Source organism: Sander vitreus, chromosome 22 (genome assembly GCF_031162955.1).
Source record: "Sander vitreus isolate 19-12246 chromosome 22, sanVit1, whole genome shotgun sequence".
NCBI lineage: Eukaryota > Metazoa > Chordata > Actinopteri > Perciformes > Percidae > Sander > Sander vitreus.
Genome location: NC_135876.1, coordinates 13,700,599 through 13,722,519, shown reverse-complemented (window position 1 = coordinate 13,722,519; position 21,921 = coordinate 13,700,599). Strand labels below are relative to the sequence as shown.

The 21,921-nt window shown below is 42.9% G+C and overlaps 2 protein-coding genes across 3 annotated transcripts in view; one reads left to right on the top strand and one right to left on the bottom strand.

Annotated features, from left to right (window-relative positions):
- Positions 1–28: 28 nt before the first annotated feature.
- rdh10a (retinol dehydrogenase 10a) lies at positions 29–10,924 on the top strand. The gene is made up of 6 exons (XM_078280647.1): positions 29–647; positions 1,114–1,349; positions 7,210–7,308; positions 8,405–8,550; positions 9,151–9,282; positions 9,391–10,924. Exons 1-6 carry the CDS (start codon positions 362–364, stop codon positions 9,512–9,514), a joined length of 1,023 nt encoding a protein of 340 aa, XP_078136773.1. The 5' UTR covers positions 29–361; the 3' UTR covers positions 9,515–10,924.
- A 3,405-nt stretch (positions 10,925–14,329) lies between these two features.
- stau2 (staufen double-stranded RNA binding protein 2) overlaps positions 14,330–21,921 on the bottom strand; it is an 89,244-nt gene continuing 81,652 nt past the window's right edge. Inside the window, exons 14-15 of one of the 2 annotated variants that reach the window (XM_078280226.1) lie at positions 16,927–16,992; positions 14,330–15,807 (exon numbers count right to left, since the gene is read on the bottom strand). In XM_078280226.1, the coding sequence (XP_078136352.1) occupies positions 15,772–15,807; positions 16,927–16,992 (102 nt within the window). In that variant the 3' untranslated portion in view covers positions 14,330–15,771. The remainder of the gene's footprint in view (positions 15,808–16,926; positions 16,993–21,921) is intronic. The other variant, XM_078280227.1, reaches the window with a different exon arrangement.

Sequence of the window (21,921 nt, the reverse complement as noted above, 5' to 3'; positions counted from 1 at the left end):
TTGATGGGAGGACTAAATAAATAGCGAGTGAGATGCGGATGAGAATGAGATGAGTGGAGGAGCAGCAGAGGAAGTAGGAGGCACAGTCCGTGGTAGCTGCTCATAACTCACTGCAACTGTGCGTTTAGTGACAACTGGACTCTGACTGAGCAGCATCTGAACTCTTCTTTTCACTCACAAGTTGTGGTCCTTTTTCGCCACTTTTGTGTATGAGCGTTGTTAGCGTTTTACTACCTGCACTATGGTCCAAGTTTGTCGGTGTAACACTAGCCTACTTATCTGCTGAACAGGTCTCAAGAGGGACACATTCCCTGCGCTTCTTCCTCTCTTTATTTACATTTATTTGAAAAACTCGGTCAACATGATGATAATTATTGCGGAGTTCTTCGTGGTCATTTTGAAGGTGCTCTGGGCTTTTGTAACTGCCGGGGCTAAATGGGTTGTGCGGCCCAAGGAAAAGAGCGTGGCGGGACAGGTGTGCGTGATCACCGGAGCTGGAAGCGGCCTCGGGCGGCTCTTCGCCAAGGAGTTCGCCCGGAGACGAGCCATACTGGTGTTGTGGGACATAAACAGCCAAAGCAATGAGGAAACAGCGGAGATGGTGCGGCAGATATACCATGAAATTGACACTCCCATTACCAAAGACGGTAAGTCTGCTTTCTTTTGCAGCAATTAGGATGCCATCAGTTTTTAAGCATGGTCAGCGAAATCTGCTTGTCTTAGGTCGCATTCTGTTTTGCTAATGCAGTGGAAAATTCAAGGATAGCCTACTATAGTTGCAGTAGCTATTATCGTAGGCAGTGTTACAAGAATAGCCTAGACTGAATGTTTCAAATTGGCAAGATATGTGCTTCGCAGACATCTTTGCACACGGTCTCAGATTTTTACACAAGTCGTCTGACTTTTAACCGAAAGTGTGCATCACTTAGCTGAAAAGTGACCCCTTAACATGCATTATCTCTGAATAACTAATTAATGTGCAGATCACCAATATTTACATTTTTAATCTCTAATTTCACTTAATAATTCAGATGTGATGTTACAACAACTTGCTACGTCTAAACCTAGCCTGGCGAGTCAACTTTTTCATTGATCATCTCTTTGGCCCTGCAGGACCTGTTGGAGGGGTAGAGGAGGTCCCTCCTTTCCAGCCCCAGGTCTACACCTATGCGTGTGATGTGGGAAAGCGTGAGAGTGTGTATTCTACAGCTGAGAAGATGCGTCGAGAGGTGGGAAATGTGGACATACTGATCAACAATGCCGGCGTCGTCTCCGGTCATCACCTTCTGGAGTGCCCCGATGAGTTGATCGAGCGCACCATGGTGGTCAACTGCCATGCACTCTTCTGGGTGAGTTGGCGCACAGGCAATTAAGCATGCCAACTTGGCTGAAAAGAGTAAACCTGTGTAGATATTAGGATTTACATTATGATGGTTTGATATATCTGCCTCAGTTTCCATGGGCACAGTGTTATCAAATGTATTTACTGTGATGCCAAGTCCACAGGAATGTTTCCAGTCTGACTTTCATCCCTATTCATAATCTTATCCTTCTGTGTGCCAAACTCAAGAATCAAAGGTGTGTGTGTACATGTGCCTCCAGTAATGGAAAAAGTATGACCTTAAATAGTTGCCTTGCATGTTAAAATTTCAGCTCCGCTTAGCTTCATACTGCCAGAGGAAAGTCCAGGGTTTGGCTTTTTAAGTCTTGCCTTCATGCTCTTTGGCAATCAGTGATGATATGTCAGCCCTTCCTTCTCCTCTCCTTTGCCGCAAAGATCTGCACAAATCTGACTTGCGTGATGGAAGCAGGGGGTTCTGTACGTGAGTTGGATCTGTGTCGGATCAGCTCACAACATTTTGCTGAAAGGCAGTAATTTGTTGTGTATCAGATTTTACTTTGGCTCTGTTCCTTGGGCCTTTTCAATGTGAATACTTACCTGAAAGGCTACGTGGACTTGATAGAGTGAATATGTTGCACTTTAGATAAGCATAAGCTGCAGCGTTGAACAGGCCGGGTGCTGTCTTAGCTTTTCTTATGTGTGTGTGGAAAGACGATGGTTGCCGCCTGGTATTTAGAAAATCATTGAGAAGAGATCTCTCTCTGAGAATGAGAATTGATTGTTCAGCATTTAGGCCCCTCTCCTCCAAGCTCAAAAACACCAGTTCTGATAATTGATTGCATTGCTAGGCTACAGCCACCTATGTGGGCCAATTGTAGTGATTGTGCACAAATTGGTTTAAATGCCTGCTGAGGAGTAAATTGAGTGTATTTTGTCTGGTGGCATGGCTCTGAATTGACCATGTCATCTTGATTGTATTTGTCACTAAATATTGAGTAATGTATCTAGTGAAGCGGATGATGTTCATTTTGAGACTTTGGCCGTAGGCTCTTTTTACGGAGGACTGCATTCTTAATGATACTATGAAACCACAGTGATTTTGAGCTCCCTAATTGAGCATGAAAATCTCTTGTGTTGTCAGTCAGGTTGTGTATTTCTTCCTTAATGGATGCTCCATTCAACTATTCATGAGCCTCTCTGCTGGCTATCTCCACATTCTTTTACATCCAGGATTTTGGAGTCAGGATCCAGTGGTTGGGTGGCAGATTTGGGATTTTTAATAGGGGTCTGTGTTTGTGTTCTCCTATATTCTGTGGAGAGCTTGGTTTCTTTGGGGGTGGGGGGTGGCGGGTGGCAGATGAAAGAAGGACTTAATGAATGGCGACAGCCCGAATGGAGGATGTGGTTCATTAAAGACACAAGCTACATGAATAGAGCTTAGACTAACAGGGACCTGTCCAATTTCCTCTACACAAACACGGTACAGTACCCAATGCATTTAGGTGGTACATTACACAAACCTTTGCTTTAGTGTTTTCCTTTTTGAAGAACAGGCTTTTAAAATGGCTTAATTGTGGTTTATGACTCAACAAAAAGCCTCAATATAGGGCCTAGTCATACAAAAGGTTTACGTGGAGTTTAAACCTGTTTATTAAGGCTCATGCTTTCATTGCGTTTTTAAAGAATGTTATAAAAGTTTAGTCTTTTCTGAAGACAGTTTGAGATTAAATCAAAGAGCCACTCAGCTCTTATTTTAATTTACAGAAGCAGAGGTCTGCTTGCTCCTTGTCATTTCTTTTATTTTTTTTATGCTTCAGTAGTGAACATAGTCTGAGGTGCATTCTTCTTGAGGTGTGTTCATCTTATTCAGCTTGTCAAGCATCACTATTTGGCAAAATATGAGTTTGGCCACTCAGGGAGACATCAGAGAAGCGATGTCAACCCCCAAAACATCTCAGCCTCCTTATCCAGATTCTCCAGAATGACATGACAGCAGGTTCAAAGCTTTCCCTACATCTACATTGCACCACTGACTGTAAAATAAGAAAAGGGAAGGCCAGAGTTCAGATAAAGGAAGAAAGATTTGTGTTTAGTGAGCAGGACAAGGATGGTAATCGCAGTGTTTGCAGACTAGCCAGTTCAGACCCCACACTTCTTCTGTCCTCCTTCCACAGGCCCCTCTGACTCCTCCCAACCTGATTTGGAGGCAGTGGGTGCAGCTGCATGGCAGTCATGGAGGCCAACTCTGTTCATCCGGCTCTGACACACAAACACACACACAGCTATGATTCAGTCCCGCTCTCCCTTTTTAAGGTTTTTATGAGGCAGGGGTTATAGCATTTCATTTGTTTGAGGCTTTGATCAGTCCAGTTGGCGATTTGTGATGTTTGAGCCTCAGTTTTCTGTCATGGTGGGACGGGGAATGTGCACTCATCTCAGTAAGTGTCATCAAAGTTTGTTTGAGGATTAGCGTGTCTATTGGAATGACAAAAGGAAATCATCATCTGCATCTTGAGCTGGTTATCCAACAGGTAGTTTATGAACAATAAGCAGCGATTCCCCTCACATGGAAAGCCTACCTTTCTTTTGTGATTACATTAAAGCGGATAGCGCTCGACTGTGACATGGCGGGAAAAGAGCAGAGGAAAGAAAAGAGGAAGGAAGGCAGTGCCTTCCCATCCACAGGCGAGGCGAGAGGGTAATGGTAAGCTGCTGCTGACCCACTTTATCTGACAATTGGTTTCTTGTCTGTGGATCAGCTTGACAAGATGCCAGGCGACAGGAGCCAAGTTCTCCAGGCAGCATTCCTGCTGTAGCCAGAGAAAGGAGGCAGCCAGGCAGAAGGGTCCTACTTGACTGGTTTTATACGGGCCCCTACTCAGGCCTGGTGCACCTGTACCCCTCACAAGAGCTAGACATGCCCACTCCCATATTGGGTCTCTCCCTGACAGTGTACCTGTTCACATCTCAAGGGATGAGATTAGTATTTATTTTGTGATCCAAGACAAATTGATTTTATCGTACCAAACTTCTATCACTACATTCATTCAAAAGTGGAGAAAAAACAGTAACTAGACTTGAAAATGAGTCCTACGAAGCAACTTTAAATAATGATACAGGCCTTGTCTACCATAAGTTCTTCAGGTAAAACATTCACAAGTCTGAGTTTAACGGCCAGGATAGTGAGTCAAGCTCATTGTCAGCCAATGGGGTTGTTTGCATTTGGCGACACATTATAATGGATGCTGGGATTCTTGGTGTTTGTAGCGCATTGACCCTACTTCCTCCCTGTCCTGTCGCTGTGATTGCTTTCCAGGTAAATTTGATGCCAGTTGTACAACCAACAGGGGATTGAGGTCTAGTCATCTGTAGCAGAGGCTTCTTGACTCGCATGGCTACCACACAACAAGACCAATCTGCATCTATCATCCCTGATGACCTGTAAACCCAACCCACTCAAATTCCATCATCTGTTGTAGGATCAGACGAGCTCTTGAGCTCAGGCGTTTTTTCTCTCACCCAGGGAGAAGTTGGCCCAATTAAATGGCCATCTGGTCCTAAGCAAAGGCCAATATTTTGTTCATATTCCTGTTGGTCAGGCGCAGGCACTAATGCAGCCTGACACCCCAGCTGCAAGAAGCTTTGTGTGGCTTAAATGCTCCTGGGGGCACGCACCAATTGGGGGGTGCAGCGGGCAAGGCACCCCCACATAGGCCAAGGAGGCCGACTGTGTCAGCGGGTAATTTAGCGGAACAAGGGAGCGTTGAGACCCAATTACGGCAGCTCTGATGTAAGACACGAGCCCCTGGTTGCCTTCACACATTTTGTGTCTGAGAGGTCAGCGGGGGTCATACCCACATGCCATGAGAAGCAGGACATCACAGGAGGGTGGGAGAGAGATGGGACGTTTGTACATGTTTAGCCCTGTCCTCCAGCTGAGGGAATCAGCCTTTCCTCCCATCAGTTCCAGTTATTTTCAGACCACTCGGCAAACTTGTCCAGTTGTATTTTGAGTGTTGGCTTCTAGTCGTAGAGTCCTGTGCCAGATCAAGTCATTCACTGCTCTCTGAAAGGTTGCAGTGGGAGTGGGAAACTTTGGCTCAAGTCAGGTATGGGCATATCTTAAGTGAATGCTTCATTTGCACGCAACTCTCTCCCTCATCCACTGCCATTCTGGCTCGCAGAGGCCTTTCTCAGCTTTTGCCTAGGCCTCATGTTCTCTCGCTCCCTCTCTTTGGGCCCCATCATTTGATGAGTTGAATATTGCAGCGACTTAAAAATGTATGTCCTGAAAAGGTGCAGATGTTTGGAGCTGAGTCAGATCAGTTATACTCTACCTTGCTGTAGAATAAAACTCCCAAAATGGTGAAGCAATCTTCCTTGCCCCCCCCCCGCCTTTCTCTGCATAGATCTGATTTATTCCTTCCGGTTTTATTTATCGCACAAAACAAGGAGAAGGACTTAGCAGAGAGATTACACTAGAAGTCAGTAGGTCCGATGCCGTTAGTTTTAATGAGGCTTTTCCTCCCCTGCCAGTGGTTCCATGGTTGTACTACCTAGTACCATGCACTCTCTGGCTCTCTGCTCCCCTCCAGCAAATCTTTACAAAGGAGGCTGAATCATTTCTCTGGCCAGGCTTACATACTGTACCAACCAATGGACCTATTACCTTTCGTTTATATGACCACAGAATTATTGGAAGCTAGGAATTCACAAATGCTCAACTCCATTTTCCAGAACCTGAAGTGATGTCTTCAACTTGCATTAAAAAAACCCAGAGGTATCACATTTAGATTTTACATTACTAACTGTAGCCAGCAAGAGTTGGGTGTTTATGGTATTTAGTAATTCTCTGTCAACTCACTTTAGTCAAGTTATTGACTCATTGTTTCAGCATTGGGGAATCTCATTTTACTGTGCTATAAAGGTGTCCTGTTTTTTATTTGCAACCTCGATTGACCTGGGTGTTGAAGGCTACGTGCTTTGTTATTTACTATGGCAGCGCACGTCTGACTTGAATAGAACTAGCAGCGCTACCAACAAAAGGCCTGCTGCTTATTTGCAGACCTCCTAGTGGGAGAGTGATTGGTCAGTTCCTGTCATTTCCGTCATGTCACACCTGCTGATTGGCTCATGCGGAGTCCAAAGTCAGCAGACGGGCAGAATGAGGAATAGATTAATCAACTAAAAAAACTCATCATCTCTGCGGGGTGGCTTTTCTCACCACCTCACTGGACCGGCTGGTTAAACCACTCAGGTTCTCACGTGGCACTCCGGTGAAACTCTTTCATCTCAGTGCTCATCTCCCTGCCGATTGTTCTGCTGACTGCTGCTCGGGCAGGACACTGACTGCTGCTCAGGCAGGGCGCAAGACTGTGTGGGTAGATGAGAGGCTGAATTGTATTGAGTGAACGGAGGCCTATGATTGGTGTTGTCACCATGTCTTTAGAGCCGGGCCCAAGGATGGGCACCAGATCTGTGTGGGAAAAGAACAGATTGTACAGCAGCGCACACACCACATACCTGTTTGTTCAGTGAATACCTGAAGAGGGGAAAACCCTCATCCTTCTCTTCCCTCAACATCTAATTCACACCTACCACAAAGGGGGGGGAGAGAACTTTCAACTTAATTATGTTTATACTTTCAAATGCTGCACCTCCAGTGCTCAGTTTTATTTTTTTGTGTGCGGGTTATGAATTCTCATTCAGACGCCTCTCTCTGCATCACCATGGAGAAGAGGGGGAAGCAGATGGAGAGGGGCAATAAGAGGGAGACAGAGAGGATCAAAGGACTTTGGCACAGACAAACTGCACAAGTGAACTAACCTTCCTCCTTTTTTTTCTTTGCCCTTCTGTCCTTCTCCCAGACCACCAAGGCGTTTCTCCCCAAGATGTTGGAGCTGAATCATGGTCACATTGTGACGGTTGCCAGCTCCCTGGGTTTATTCAGCACAGCTGGAGTGGAGGTTAGTATCATACACAACACACACCCATCGTTCCCACCATCCAAACCAGTGCTTTTCTCCAAAGCCCTCAGCGTGCCAGCTAGCACACTGCGTCGGGGGAGGTTAGGCCCCCTTTCTCTCGTTGTCCCTCCACCCGTTAAATTAAGGGACACAGCTGAGCATTGGGGAGCCTCTTATAGATTCCTCTATCTGCAGCAGTGGGGGTGTGGAGCCCCTATTGGGCTCTGGCCCCAGGGCCAGAATGAGCTGACAGCTCCCCGAGGGACAGAGACATCTTCATCACTGCTTTGTGAACAACTTGGTGCTCACTCTGTATTCAGCTCACAGGAGCTTTCAATGGATAGGTTTTGGTTTTCCTCCCCTATAGTGTGTGTCTTCTTTTTCTCCCCCAGTACAGATTCTTTTTTATTTTAATGCATATTAAAATATTAAGTGGAGTCATTTTATCTCCATAACCACAGTGGGAGTAAATTGGTAGCCCTCGAAGGTGTATTTTGATATTTCAGAGAACCGTTCTCATTTATCCCCCTGGCTGAGAATGGTGTCATTTTCAGATGGTCTACAGGGACTGCCTTTTTGTTTTTATAGCTGCACATTTGCTTTTGTTGTACAAGCAGTCATTCATAATGATTAAGTCCCCCTTCAAAGGGACTTGAAGTTTAGTCAGTTTTTGTTAAGTGATTATGCTTCCTGGAAATGCCTCGACTATGATTTCAGACGTGCACATTAATTTTAGGGAACCAAAGTCTTCGTCTGTCATGTGGGCACAGTCAAATCTCTTTATCCTCCCCATGTTTATCGACATGCATTTGTGTTTGCCCAAGCCTTTTTTTTTTTTTTTTTTAAAAGAGAATTTCCACGGCGAACCACATCAAAACCTTCCCGCCACGCCGAGCAATCTCCTGCTGCACTGGAGAAGAATGCTAATGAAACTGTAGAACAGCGGACAGGCTCTCTCAGGTTTTTGTGGCTGTATCATTAACGGCAAGGAGAGACCTCTGCGCCCATAGGGCATGTTTGATAATGTCTGTGGTCCCTGGGTGCGGGCAGGGGCAGAGTTTTACAGGGCTAACCTGTTCTCTCTTTACTCCCTCAGGATTACTGCGCCAGTAAATTCGGTGCCATTGGGTTCCACGAGTCACTGAGCCATGAGCTGAAGGCCTCAGAGAAGGATGGCATCAACATGACTCTGGTGTGCCCTTACCTGGTCGAAACGGGAATGTTCAAAGGCGTCAGGATAAGGTGAGCTTCAACACACACTGGCCAGTGTAATTGTGTGTGTGTGTGTACAGTTCTCTCTGTTTTTGTTGTTTTTTTTTTAAAGCTTTCTTGCACCTGGCTGGGGGTGAGTTTGTCATCTCTAATTTTCACCAAATAAAATTGCCTCCCAAACACTTTTCTGAAGTTCAAAGCAGCAGCAGCTGATGGTGAGGTTTTATAAAGTCACTTGTATGCCATTGGTCAGCACTCTGCTTAAACAAAGACTTTCTCAGGGAAAAGCCTCACCAACAGGTGCACCTGGGCTCCCCCCCCCGCTGCTGTAATAGTCCTCACTTTGTTTGATGGTTACAGTCAGCAGGTGGCATGTTCTTTGGCTTTACTGTCTCTCCACTTTGGAGCAACAACTGTTCACTGTCTTTTAACCAGTATCGCTGAATTCATGGATTGACTAAGAAAAAAACAAACCCTTTCCACTCTAATTTCTGAATGATTTCAATCAAATGTAATTGGATTTCCCCAACAACTTTTAAATCACAGCCAGTTTTAGCAATTTAGATTTGAAGTTCCCTGAATTTTGGGCCTGTAAATAATTGAGATTTTTTTTTTTTCTCTTTCATTCAGGAAGGAGATTGAGCCTTTCCTGCCTCCCCTGAAGCCAGAGTTCTGTGTGAAACAGGCCATGAGGGCCATTCTCACTGACCAGCCCATGATCTGTACACCTCGCATTGTCTATATGGTCAACTTCATGAAAAGGTGAGCTGTCTCCCATCTTTCTATACATCCCCTCATTAGTCCTTCGGCTCTGAGTAAACGGTACAGGGGTATCTTGTGTCTAACCCTATCTCTGTTCTGTCTCCGCAGCATCCTGCCCTTCGAGGCCATTGTGTGCATGTACCGGTTCCTGGGCGCCGACAAGTGCATGTACCCCTTCCTAGCTCAGAGAAAGGAGGCCATGAACAACAATGATGCAAAGAATGGGATCTAGGGGGCGGTGTTTGTAACACGAACAGAGGCACATAAACCTGCAAGCATGAGGAAACAACCACTGAGGACGAAAATGGGGAAGATGGAAGAAAAGACTGAATCTAGACTGGTGCACTTGCATTAAGCAAATGCAAAGGTTTACCATATTGTTCCTCTGGAACAAAGAAAGCTGTGTACTACACAAAGGATTTATTTGACTTTGTTTTGTCTTTTTTTTAAAGTTTGTTTAAAGAAACCAACATCTATATACTGTGTCACTAGTTTTTGAAATCATACAGAAAAGCTATCCTATAATTAACTATTTACGTAATGTAGTCACCAGCCTTATCTAGTGTCATTGTGGAAATATACAGTATGTTACTGTACAAACGGTAACATTTTGTTTTTCACTTTTATTTTATTTTTGTAGACATGCACTGTAATTTCAGATTTTTCAGCTTTCTCAATGCATTTCAAACTACCCAAGGTCTCCCCATGCAGAGGCTCTTTTTTTTTTTTTTTTTCCAGGCAGTCAGGAAATTCGTTTGCAGCTTAATAAGGCTCTGATTATAGCTTGTGCCATTTTAAACAAAGCTAGATGAATATGTCAAAGTTTACCATATTCCATTGTTGTTAAATACTTAGACATGTAGCATATATGTTGATAATGAAGTCTACACATTCCAAATGGGACATTTAAAGGCCAGACTGTGGCCCAGGAGTTTCAGCCAGTGTAATGGGACTCAACATTGTCTCTGTAATGGCCCTGTTATTTCAGGTCTGTATTGACGAACCTCTCAAATGAAAAAGCGGACGAGGGAGTCATGTCCTGGGATGAACTAGCATGTGTGACACATTCAGAATGTACTGCTTTTGGTAGATTTTAATTTGCCTTTTATTTTCAAGATCTGTGGTGTTTATATTGTAAATTTATCTGTTACCAATATTTAAAAAAAAAAAAAAAAAAAAAAAAAAATCCCGACATAACTCCAGAACCGCTGTCCCAACACTGATGTGTGGTTGAGGGAAATGTATTACACACTAGCTTTCCATTATTAACATTAACTCTCCTGTCCATTGTTCACCATGTCCAGTTAAAGTAAAATGTAAATGTTTAAATGTTGTGAATACCCCAAGTATCCCAAAATGACTGTCTCCACCATATTTGATGTATGAATATTTTATATACATTTTTGGGACAAGAGTTTTTGAATTACAACTACATTCCAATAGGCATCATCCCTTCAGTCCGTGATGAGCCTAAATTCTCTACCTCTTAATTTTGCCATTTCTTTTTTTTTTTGACAGTATGACATAAGCCTTTTTTTTTTTTTTTTTTTCTGAAGAGCGCTCCATAGCAGAGCAAATGTGGTTCCAATGTTTAGTGTCTCTACCTAACTTAAATTAATAAAAGTGATTTTAGATTATTAAATGGGGTGTCGTTATTACCTGCTACTCGGCTTGTGAAATCTCATCCTGAATTGGCAAGAAAAATAGTAAAAGTTGAAAATGGTAGGGGGAAACTCTCCTGAACGTTAGTGTTTTTACACCCACACTCTAAAAATGTCCGTCACTTATACACAAGTAGTGGCTAGTATCTGTTATTCTGCATTCTGTGAATCACCCCAGAAAGTAACAGGAAAGAGGATCTTCTGAACTGAATTGTTAAAATTACACCCACCCAGCCTTTTCTCCTCTTTACGACTACTCTTTTGACTGGTATCGGTATCACTGTCCTCCCACATTGTACCACACCATGAGTCAGGCAGCCTTTAGATATGGGTGTTGGCTAAAGAGGGCAAGAACAATTTGCCTTTATAAAGATACTGTATGCACAGTACAAGTAGACGTGATCAACCAAAATAAAGTTTACACAAGAGTCCGAAAAATTGACAATTACTAAAAAGGTTAAGAGGATGCACAACGCTGTCATGTTACAGAAAGGTTGGCAATGGGTCACATATTTGTCTTTGTGTAACTTCATATAGAATAAAAAATTAGCATTATCAGTTGTACTACCTGGGTTAAAACCCAGTTTTGGCAACTGTCTGCCCTGCCGAGACATCTGGGAGCAACAATGACATTTCTACTGGAGTTGTTATATAGCTGACCCTGACATTTTACTTACCCAAAGGAAAGCAAGAGAAGAAAGCAAAATGTCCTAATTGGTGTCAGCATCACATTAATATGTCATGAGCTGGATTTAGACTTAAATGCTCAAACTGCTGAGATCTTTGTACATGGCTGTAGCTGCCTTTGTAATTGAATATTATATGAAATTGAAATTATAATAGGTTTTTTGGGGGGGTTGCACTGGCCAGTTTGGATTATTGGTGGTGGGGGGGGGGGGGGGATGGGCGTTGTAACCCCCATCCCCCCCCCTGTAAATTACACCTATGCTTGAAAATCTCCAAAATGGAGTCTGGGAATTAAGTGATCCTCGACACATCTATCAGACACTCATCTCTCCACAGAACAAATTGATTTCTTGGTCAGTGACAGAGAATACACCCATCGTCCAGACTCTTGATTGCTCGCTGCGAGTTCCTCAGTGCATTACAGGGAAGCGCGGGGATGTCAGGGCTTCAGCACACAGCACTCCTCTGCCGTGACTAATCGGGGCTGGATAAAGTTGCTCAGTGGCAGATTAGTTCTAATATGAGGAAGAATTGTACTGACAGTTTCAATCCCTCTGTGTACAAAAGCAATCAGCACCAAGTGCATCCACTTCCAGCTACTGTTAGGACTCCATGTAGATCAAAACGGCCTCATTGTGTGAAATAACCCTTTATTTAAGCACACGCAAAAATGCTTTTGACTCATCCAAGAAAGAAAACTATTAGGATTTTGGCTTGAGTCGTTTCTTGGACATTGCTCACCATCTATAGGATTCCCCTCACTCTTTTTTCCTCCTGTTAATACAGCTCTAATTTAGAGGACTTCAAGGGGGTCGATGGCGCATCTTTCAGATGGAAAAATCAATGACTCTGGCATTTGCTTTTGCATGGCACGAACAAGCTCCACAGCCCCATTGATTTTGTTCTATTTTGGGCAAGTAAGGTTCACTTCACATATTGGCTGGTCAGAGCAAAGCAATTCATCTCGGCTCTAACACGGCCCCCAAGCTGCTCTTCCACTACCTGAACAAGCTTCTGGAATAGAGATCTAGTGCTAATGTGTGTGAACAGCCTTGGCGCTACTCAATGGCTAGCAGATGTAGCTGCCAGCTGAGACCATTAGTCAGTGAGGTTGAATTAGACCGCCGCTGTCCCGTTCGCTCATTCATCTCGCTAATGAGAGAGAGCAGAGTGGGTTTGGAGGTGCAGAGGTGGCCTGCGTGCTGGAGGACAGCAAAGGTGGTAGAGGTACCTGTAGGGACGCAAGTAAAAGCGATGGAATGATGCAACACAAGCACGCGATAGATAAGGTGGATACAATCAATCCTTATCGCACCAGCTGAGAGTCATAAAGTTAAAGATTAAGAGTCTCTATTTGGAAAACACAAACAGCTTTTTTTCCCTTCACTGACTACAGGATGACATTTGTTTCCAGTGTAAATAACAGGATGTCATGACATTTCAAAAGTTGTAGTTATTCATTTGTAAAGCTCGATCTTCAAATAGAACGAGTGAAGGACAACATGAAACAGAAACAGTGTCCTCAGAAAGTCATTTGTGGCTGCATGGCTACATATTAAACTGTAAACCAGCAGGTTGTCCAGGAAATGTTGCAGAGGTATTTAAAGAATGAGTCTGGTAATGTTCTTGATTTTTCTTAATGTCAATAAATCCCAAGAAAAGACCAAAACCAATGAATGAGCAATAAACAATGGATTAAAGTATTGTCTGTGTAGCCTAAGTCGATATAGCTTCTTCCTCTGTGGGTGAAATGTCATTATCTATAAGAATCAGCAGGCGTAGGCTGAGAGCCACAGACAAGGTAAAAAAGTCAGTATTGTCAGAAGGATTAATGCAATATTGGTTTTGGTCTTTTGACAGAAATTGTTGACAGTAGAAAAAAATATAGAAAATCCCCAGACTTATCCTTTAAGATAAAGGATACTTTATGATACTACTGAGAGATGAGAAACCATATTGAGCTCGGATTGCAGATAAATCTTGTGCTTGGAGAGTCATTAGATGATTTATAAACTCATATATACCATATGATTCAGCATTAGAAAAAGCAGTTTGTATGAAGAGAGTTGGAATAACAACACACTATTTTTGGAGCACAACTACCCAATTTGTTGTGCTTATTACATTTTATTAGTCATTAAGACTAATGAATGCAGTAGCACAGGTATTTAAGTTATGTTGTTATTTATGAGGACAATTTACAGTCTTTTCCTCTTTGAGATTGTTTGTAAATAATTATTTGAGAAGTACTTTGTTTCTTGTGAAGACTCACTTGAGTAAAATGTTAGTGATTTCTGAGAAGTATGAGCTATGGCAGGGCTTTGTGAGGAAAACCTTTTCCCAACTGCCTTTGGATTGAAAGCTCATTTTTGACCTTAGGGTTAGTGGTTTCGCAGAATGATCTTAACCCAAGGTCCACTTACTAGCTTTTTCCAGAGCTTTTAAACACATCACGTGCATGAGTAGACCTTTATGACAACTGAGCGAACATTATCTACTGCTGTAGACTGTTAGATGTGTGTGAAAGAACCAGAAAAAGATAGTAAAGCATTAAGTAAAGATCACCCTGTTTCTCATTTTCAATTACTTGAATGTAATTTGGGTTCCAGCTTATGCACTTAGTAAATGTGTGAAAAAGTTGGAGCAAGATGGTGTGTTTACACCTGTTAGGAAGAGAAAATAAGACACAAAGAAACAGATTTTTTTTTCCACATGAACTGAGGTGTTTTTACTGCATTTCAGTAACAGAAACAGCCTTATTACACATTGTACTCACAGCGAAGAAGAAGACACGTCCTCAATGTCAGTGAACAAAGTGACTCAAAGGGCCTTTAGGGGAGGGAGTCTGCGAATTGGACGCAGGCTCTCTCCGCTCAAAAGATGCACTCCAGACAGAATGCAGGCATTAAAAGCACCCAGTTGATGCCTTGGCGGGTCAATACAACACACACAATGGGTGTAGATGTGATCGACAAAACTGTGGGGGGAGAGGGGGGACGATCCACTGACACAAAATCACTGGACTTTTCATTCACTGGATGACATGCAGTGACGCCCGTACAAAACTCTCTGGAGTTTGGACTTAAAACGTTTACTGGCATTGGAAAATATGCACAAATACTAGCCACTGGCCTCTTTCTCTGGATAAAAAGCACAACTGTAGTTGCCCCTTTGCCTCCACGGTTGGTCAGGTGATGCTCCAGTGATCCTATGCCAGTGTGGGGTCATGTTAAATGGGAAAGTTAGACCCTTCAGGAAGTAAAGGTTAGTCCGACCTTCCCTCCTGGGTGGTCAACACTTCTACTGATTACTGCTAACACCAGTTTTGTCCTTTTTGTCCACATGAAAAAAACTTTTCTGTGTTATTTTTCGGAATATGATACTCTTGCAAGTCATACACATCCATATAGATAGATGAACTCTTTTTTTTTTTTTATGTCAGCATACAAGGTAAGCTGGGTGACTATATATGAAGACAACAACTACAACTTTCACAGCACTGGCATTGGTTAATTTTAAATACAGTACTCAAGCATTGTTAGATTAATAAAATAAAATAATAAAAAAAGACCGGAAATATATTACCCCCGAAAAAATAAGCTACTGTACGCAAGTTGGTTTCTCCCCAAAAATGTTTCTTTTGTGTTGCAATGGCATGATGTACATATTTGTTTTAACCATACCAACAGACATTTATCCAAAGGGAAAATTGTCTATGCAGTGTATCACTTTGGATTTCCCTTGATTTCATACAGTACCATGCATTTATCTCATTAGTTTGTGTTTTATTACTTTATTTTTTTGTCCTATAAATTTTGACTGAAATCATCAATAAACGTGTTAACATAGCGTTGTCTTCACATAGACTCAGGTAATGGTGTTTTAGTCGGTCATTTCTCGGTGCACATCCACCCTATTGCATGTTGACAGGTTTTGCAGGATACAGTGGCAGTCGTGGGGAAGGGGGGGCAAAGAGGGTGGGGGAATTGTGGGTAGTGGGGACAATGTTGGTTGTAGGACATCAGGGTAAGGGGTGGGGGGGGGGTTGTGTATGCAAAAGGAGGGGTTCAGGGTTGTCAGCTCCTAGACGAAAGCCTTTGAATCCTTGCAGACCTGAGTGGTGGTGCCTGAGTTAGTCTGTTTAATGTCCGTCCTCCCTCCCACATGGTTCACTGGTCTGAAAAGACAAATAAAACTGTGTTAGGGCAGATTTTGTCCCAGAACTCGAGCAATGTTGCTAATAATCTGCCCTGCTGTTGGTAATTTGTTCTACGGGAAATCCCAGGATTTAATGAGTAATTCTGAAGCGATAAGTGATTCTTGTAAAAGACAACTTTTAAAGAAATCGAAAGTTCTGCCACTGTTACTCGAAAACACTTCAGAAGTCCTTGACCTCAATCTGTTTCACACTAACTGGCTCCTGTTCTGTATTTATTTTTTTAATCATAAAGGACTGTAAAGACAGATTCATGTGTGGGGGTGCAGAGAAAAGGAAAGCAGCTGATTTAGAGGTAAAAGGTGCATTTTCATGTTGATAACTGCGATCATCTGAAGCCTGATGACCAAAAATGGGTTAACAGCAAAGTATGTGTGACTTAATAAGTTTTAGAGACACAGAGGGAAAATACTGAAGCAAGATATGAATGATTAACTGCTCAAAGTGTAATTGCTGCCATATTTGTCCCTCTCCTGTGATGGTGACGTAAATGAAGTTGCGGTTGGCTTTCCTCTCTTTGTTCCTTTCCTCTTTCTCTCTAAAGGAGACACAGGGCTGCAAGAAAACAACCCTGCTTGAACTTTTTTCCCAGGGCACACCTACTATGAAAATACTCCAGAAATGCTTGACAGTGATTCCCCCCCCCCCCCAGTGTTTCTACTTCATTCTCCGCTGTCGTCCTTCCTTCTTCCTTCCCTCCCTTCCTCGTCGTGGAGGCGAGGTACGTGGAGAAAGCCCTCTTTTCTGCCATGACTGAGACTTGGTGATAGCCATCATGCAAAGTATTGAACACGGACAGGAGTGTAGTGCATGTAAATTGAGACGCCTACTGTTGCTTTCCTATGGAAGAAAAATGTCGAGCGGAAATGTTGGACGTGTGTGGGAAGGGAGCTGATGATGGGCCAGCCTGCAGCGCTGAAGATTTGCAAAAAGCCAGATTGGCACACACACACACGCACATCTGGCTCCTCACTAGACAAGCATCTGTCCACCCTGTTTGGCCGATTGATTAAACATCCAACACTGAGTGAGCGTGGAGCGTCTGTCTGTGTATTTGGCGCGATCCGTGTCCGACCGTACCTTGATGGGGCCGTCCACCGGGTCCAGTCCCTGCTCCGACAGCTGTTTCAAGGCACTTAGAGCAGCCTGAGAAGAGAGGGAACAACAGATGGTTGAGTGAGTGAGGGAGGAGGGAGATTGGGTAGGAGGAGAGTGAGTGTCACCCTTCAGCTGCTTTTCACATAACACTTACTCTGGGAAACCTGATGCCAGCAGGACACTTTCCCTTCACTCTCTGTTGTCTTTGGCTCCTCTCTGCTGACTGTTTATCTAGCGTTATTGGGTTAACATTTCCACTTTATGTTTTGGCTGCTCTGCATTTTCCCTAAGTCAATCTGAGTGACATCTGTATTCTCTCTGACCACAGCTAAACAAATAGCAGCACGTCTGAAAAACCTATCAATCGAAATGGTAACAACATGCAGAATCTCATCCATGTAGCCTATAACCCGCACTAAATAAGTGAAAATAAACAAGTGTGTGTAACACTTGTATTGTTAATTGTGTAATTACTTAATTATGTTCAATTTGTCATTGAGAAGGGAAGCTTTCAGTGCAATATTACACTTCTCGGCCTCACAGTATTAAGGAAATAGCTTTGAATTTACTGTTTGTGCCACATTTAGTTCATAATCACAACCAGCCATGTGTAGCAATCTAATGCCATGCCACTAAAAAAACTATATCCTATCTTTATTTCCATGAATTTACACTATGCAGCCTAAATAGTTCACTGGTGCCTTGTGTCAAGCCTTCATCAGAAACACCATGATGTCATTTCCTTCCTGCTCATCGCCCGCCTTTCTGTGCCAGCGAGAGAGGCTGCTGGTGATGTGAGGAGGGTCCGGCCTGATATCATAATATACACAACACGTGTGGGAGTCCAGAGGTGCCGTGTAGACTGACACACATGCTATGTGAAGTGGGACTGGGAGATAAACAAAATAACAAATGAAACGTGAGAGGCAGAGGTGTTTTAGTGAAATTTTCTTGACATTTGTATTGTAACACTGTAACTTACAAGTGTCGATCGACGCCTGCGGTGACACTTAAACAAACACTGAGCTAAACCATCGTCGCCAAAAAAACAATTAATGTCACAACCAGAAACCACTTGTGGACCACTTCTAGAAAAGAGCTGTCTTAAGACTGGTTAATCTGAGCCTAACCAGAATGCAGGTCCGATCCTTGCACAGATCCTTCCTCCATCCTAAATATTGGCTCCAGATGTGTTTGCCCCTCTGTTTCTCAGTGTTGGAGCAGAGGGGGTAGCTAGGGAATATATCTCCCAGCAGAACCAACACTACTGGGACTAGCTGCAACACAGGTTGAAACATTCTGATGCTGAAGATGTTGAATCCTCCAACAGTAGTTCTTAAACATACTGTATCGTCTATCTACAGTGGTGCTCCTAAGTTTATGAAACCATGCTAAAGTTGACTAAAAAGAGGAATAAATACCTAGAGATTGGCATGGGGTACTTTCCATAAAATCATCTCTCAATGCAAATCAAACCAGCTATTAGGCTAACTGAAATAAAACCATGCCAATCTCTAGGTATGGTGAAGGGTATGTGATGATGTGGGGCTATTTTAATTCCAAAGGCCAAGGGAACTTTATCAGGATGCATAGTATCCTGGATCCATGAAATAACTGACCTTTAAAAATAATAATCTGCCTGCCTCTATGGGAATTTAACATAGGGGTGTACTTACTTATGCCCCCTGTATTTTAAGGAAGAACATTTATTTATTTACGATACATTATTCATTCACAAAGAAAATTGGTGTCCTTAAAGATTGGATTTTTCTTATTTTTTTTAATTAAGGCATTAAGATCAATTTCCAAAAGATGATTTTTTTTATTCCTCTCTTAAGTCAACTTTAGCATGGGTTCATAAACGTATGAGCACCACTGTACATAATAAATAATGCATTAGTAATAAAAGTACTGATAAATACTGCTTAATATAAAGTGAATACTGCACTGAAAAAAAACAACACATTACGTCACCTTAAAGCTCCACTTTATTGATTTACAGACATCTGGAGCTACAGTGGTCAGACGTAGCCTTTACACTCTACGACTGGTTAATCAGGGGCGAGATAAGGCGTACGTGGCTCTGCTCAGTAGATGAGTGAGATGTGATGACTGGCTGAGTTTACCTCATTATGAAGCCCACCAACGTCAATCTGTATGTTATTTTTATTAGTAATACAGTATCTGCTACGTGGTGCTGACAAATTAAATTCTCCCCACAAGAATATCTGAATGGGAGACATTTTTTGATACTCTCAGACAGACAGACAGAGATGTTCTCCATGTGAATAATGGTCTGTATTCAAGTTAATATGCACTGAGTGGAAACATTTATCACGCTTTAATCCTGAGAAAATATAAATCCCACTGCATATCGATGTGTCTCTATGGAATGCAATATGTAGAGGAGGATGTTATACACTATTATCTGTGTGCTTGCGTTCAAAATAATTTTTAAAATGTTTAACTTCAGATTATGAGTAACATAAACAAGGAATCATAATTTATGACTGACAGGTGCAAGGGTCAAAATCTGGTTTGTATCCATCAAATTAAGAAAACAAAAACAAAAAAGTAATGCTTATAGGTACTGAAAAATGTGCAACAATATAGTAGGACTGGTTTGAAAAATTGGTCCTTTCTCCAGAGACTCAGAAATCAACTGGAGCCCCTCTAAGTCTGTAACAGACAATTTATGGTGCAATGAGTTTTTTTTTCTCTGGGAAGATCTGACAGCCAGTGAGATTTAGAGCTTGAATATACTTGCAGGGATTTAAGGCGACAACCCTGTAGAACATGACAGCTGAAGGAATGTTTTCATAATTACACTGTTAATAAACATAAATCATATCAGGGGACTCTTGGTATAACTGTTTTTTATATGTATAATTGTGTCATCTCAAAATGACCAAGACTGTCCACACATACTGAAACGTAAAAGGTAATTAAGATAAAAAGGGAAACCTAACACAGCCAGATTAATCTAGGACACATGATCAGGTCACACCTGATAATCAACAGGGACAGATCAATCTCCATTTTATCTGGGGACCAATAAATTGTAATCACAACCAACTTCCCCATGATTACCTATTGTTTGTTGTATTTATTAGGTTTGGGATCGTTCTCTCCCTGAGTAAATAGCTAGAGCCCATCTGTTGGAAGGGTGGTGTAGGGGGTGGTGACTGGAGATAAACAGCCATAAATCAGGGGCTTGACGGTGGCAGCACTGCTGATATACGACAGGCAGGCATGAGGGCCGTGGCAGCCAATCCCTGGGCCCAGCAGCTCAGTGAAAGACAGAGCGTAAGACAAATACTGGGCCTGTGGGAATGGCAGCCAGTGAAATCATTATTTTTCTAATGAGATAAGTTGGCCATCGTTAGAGGCAGCCGCTACACTGATGCATCAACACCAGAGTGTTTAGTCTAATGCCGAGACACGCAAGGTGGAGGTGTTCCATCTCTGTCATGGAACAAAGAGAGAGTAAGGGGTGGGTTAGGAGACAATATCCAGAGAGGATGCTGAGTCATTCACAAATGGGGGAGGAATGGAATGGCACAGGCTTTTGAAAATGTATGCTTAAAACTGAAAAAAAAGGTTACTTGCCCACTAAGGGCTTCACCAAATCTGAGGGCTGGGTTAAGCTAGAAATAAACTAGTTTGTTCTACGTGTCGTCTTACCACGTCTGAAGATGTTTTAACGATTATAGGTGTTCTGAACGGCCGCACTCAGAAAGCCATCCGTCGTTTAGCTGCAAGATCAGTTAATCGTTTAAATATGGGTATAATGACACACGTTTTCAGACACTTTCTCCTGGAATGCATTCATAGTGTTGCACTTGTTTGAACACAAGATAAAAAACAACCAACAATAGCACTGCGTCTAAAAAATGAGACCACTGCATTGGCAAAGCAGGTGTGCTGACGCAGGGTGCTCCAACAACAAAATACAGACTTGTTCAGCAAAATGTAACCTTTTGCCGCAACGCAGCTCATTGTCAAGCACACATTCTAGGTAAAATACCTTGTAATGAGAACAGCATTATGCTGTTTTTACCCAGCAATCGTCAAGACTCAAACTCAAAGTGTAGTTCCTGGATCATTTTTCATCTTCTCACCAGTACCTATGACAGCATGCCCATACCAACACTGCCTCTTGAATATCCTATGGAAGAAGTACTGAAGTCAACCTCATCACTCCCTCTTCACCTATCCTTTCCTCGCCCCAACTTTAGATAACAACCCAGCACTCTCCATCAATCCAAGACTGGGAGCCAAGCTGAAGCGCCCCACAGCCACTTCACACATTCATCTATCTATCTATCTATCTATCTATCTAGCTGTCCCTAGTTCAAAGGCTTGGACAAACAGTGGTCGAATGTGATGGCGTCTGAGGAGGATCTGTGACCGTGGCCGAGCTCCTGATGTGGAGTGACAAGGGCGGCTAATTTTTCTGGGCCTGCTGCGTTCTTAATGGCTTCCCCGACAGAGGCTTTGCTTCCGTCAGCGGCTTAGTCAAACAGAGGCCCAGTCCCCCAGGAGTCCCTGGCACCGGCCAGATGGATCTGATGGATCGTTGGATCACACTGACCCTGACAAATCAGACCCCTGTGTCAGCTCTAACTGCTGGACTACTGATGAAGACATTTTGGGGAATGGGAGGCCGGCTGAGGAGAAAAAGGTGTAAAAAAAAAAAAGGGGGAAGAGACAGTAGAAGGTAAGGCTGGAAAAGAAGCAGAAAAAATGAAATGCTGGGTGGGAAAGAAAGAGGAGAGAGGAGAGGATAGAAGACTTCAATCCTTCGATCTCCATCAATTCGCCCTCTGGCCCTTAGCAGCCATCAAAGACACCAAGGAGGTCCTAATGAGGTGAAGACCACCAGCACATCATTCACTCTCACATACTTGCATCTATTTCTCTCCTCCTACTCTGAATCTTAAGAGCAGTAGAAGAAAGAGAAACGTTAGCCTAGTT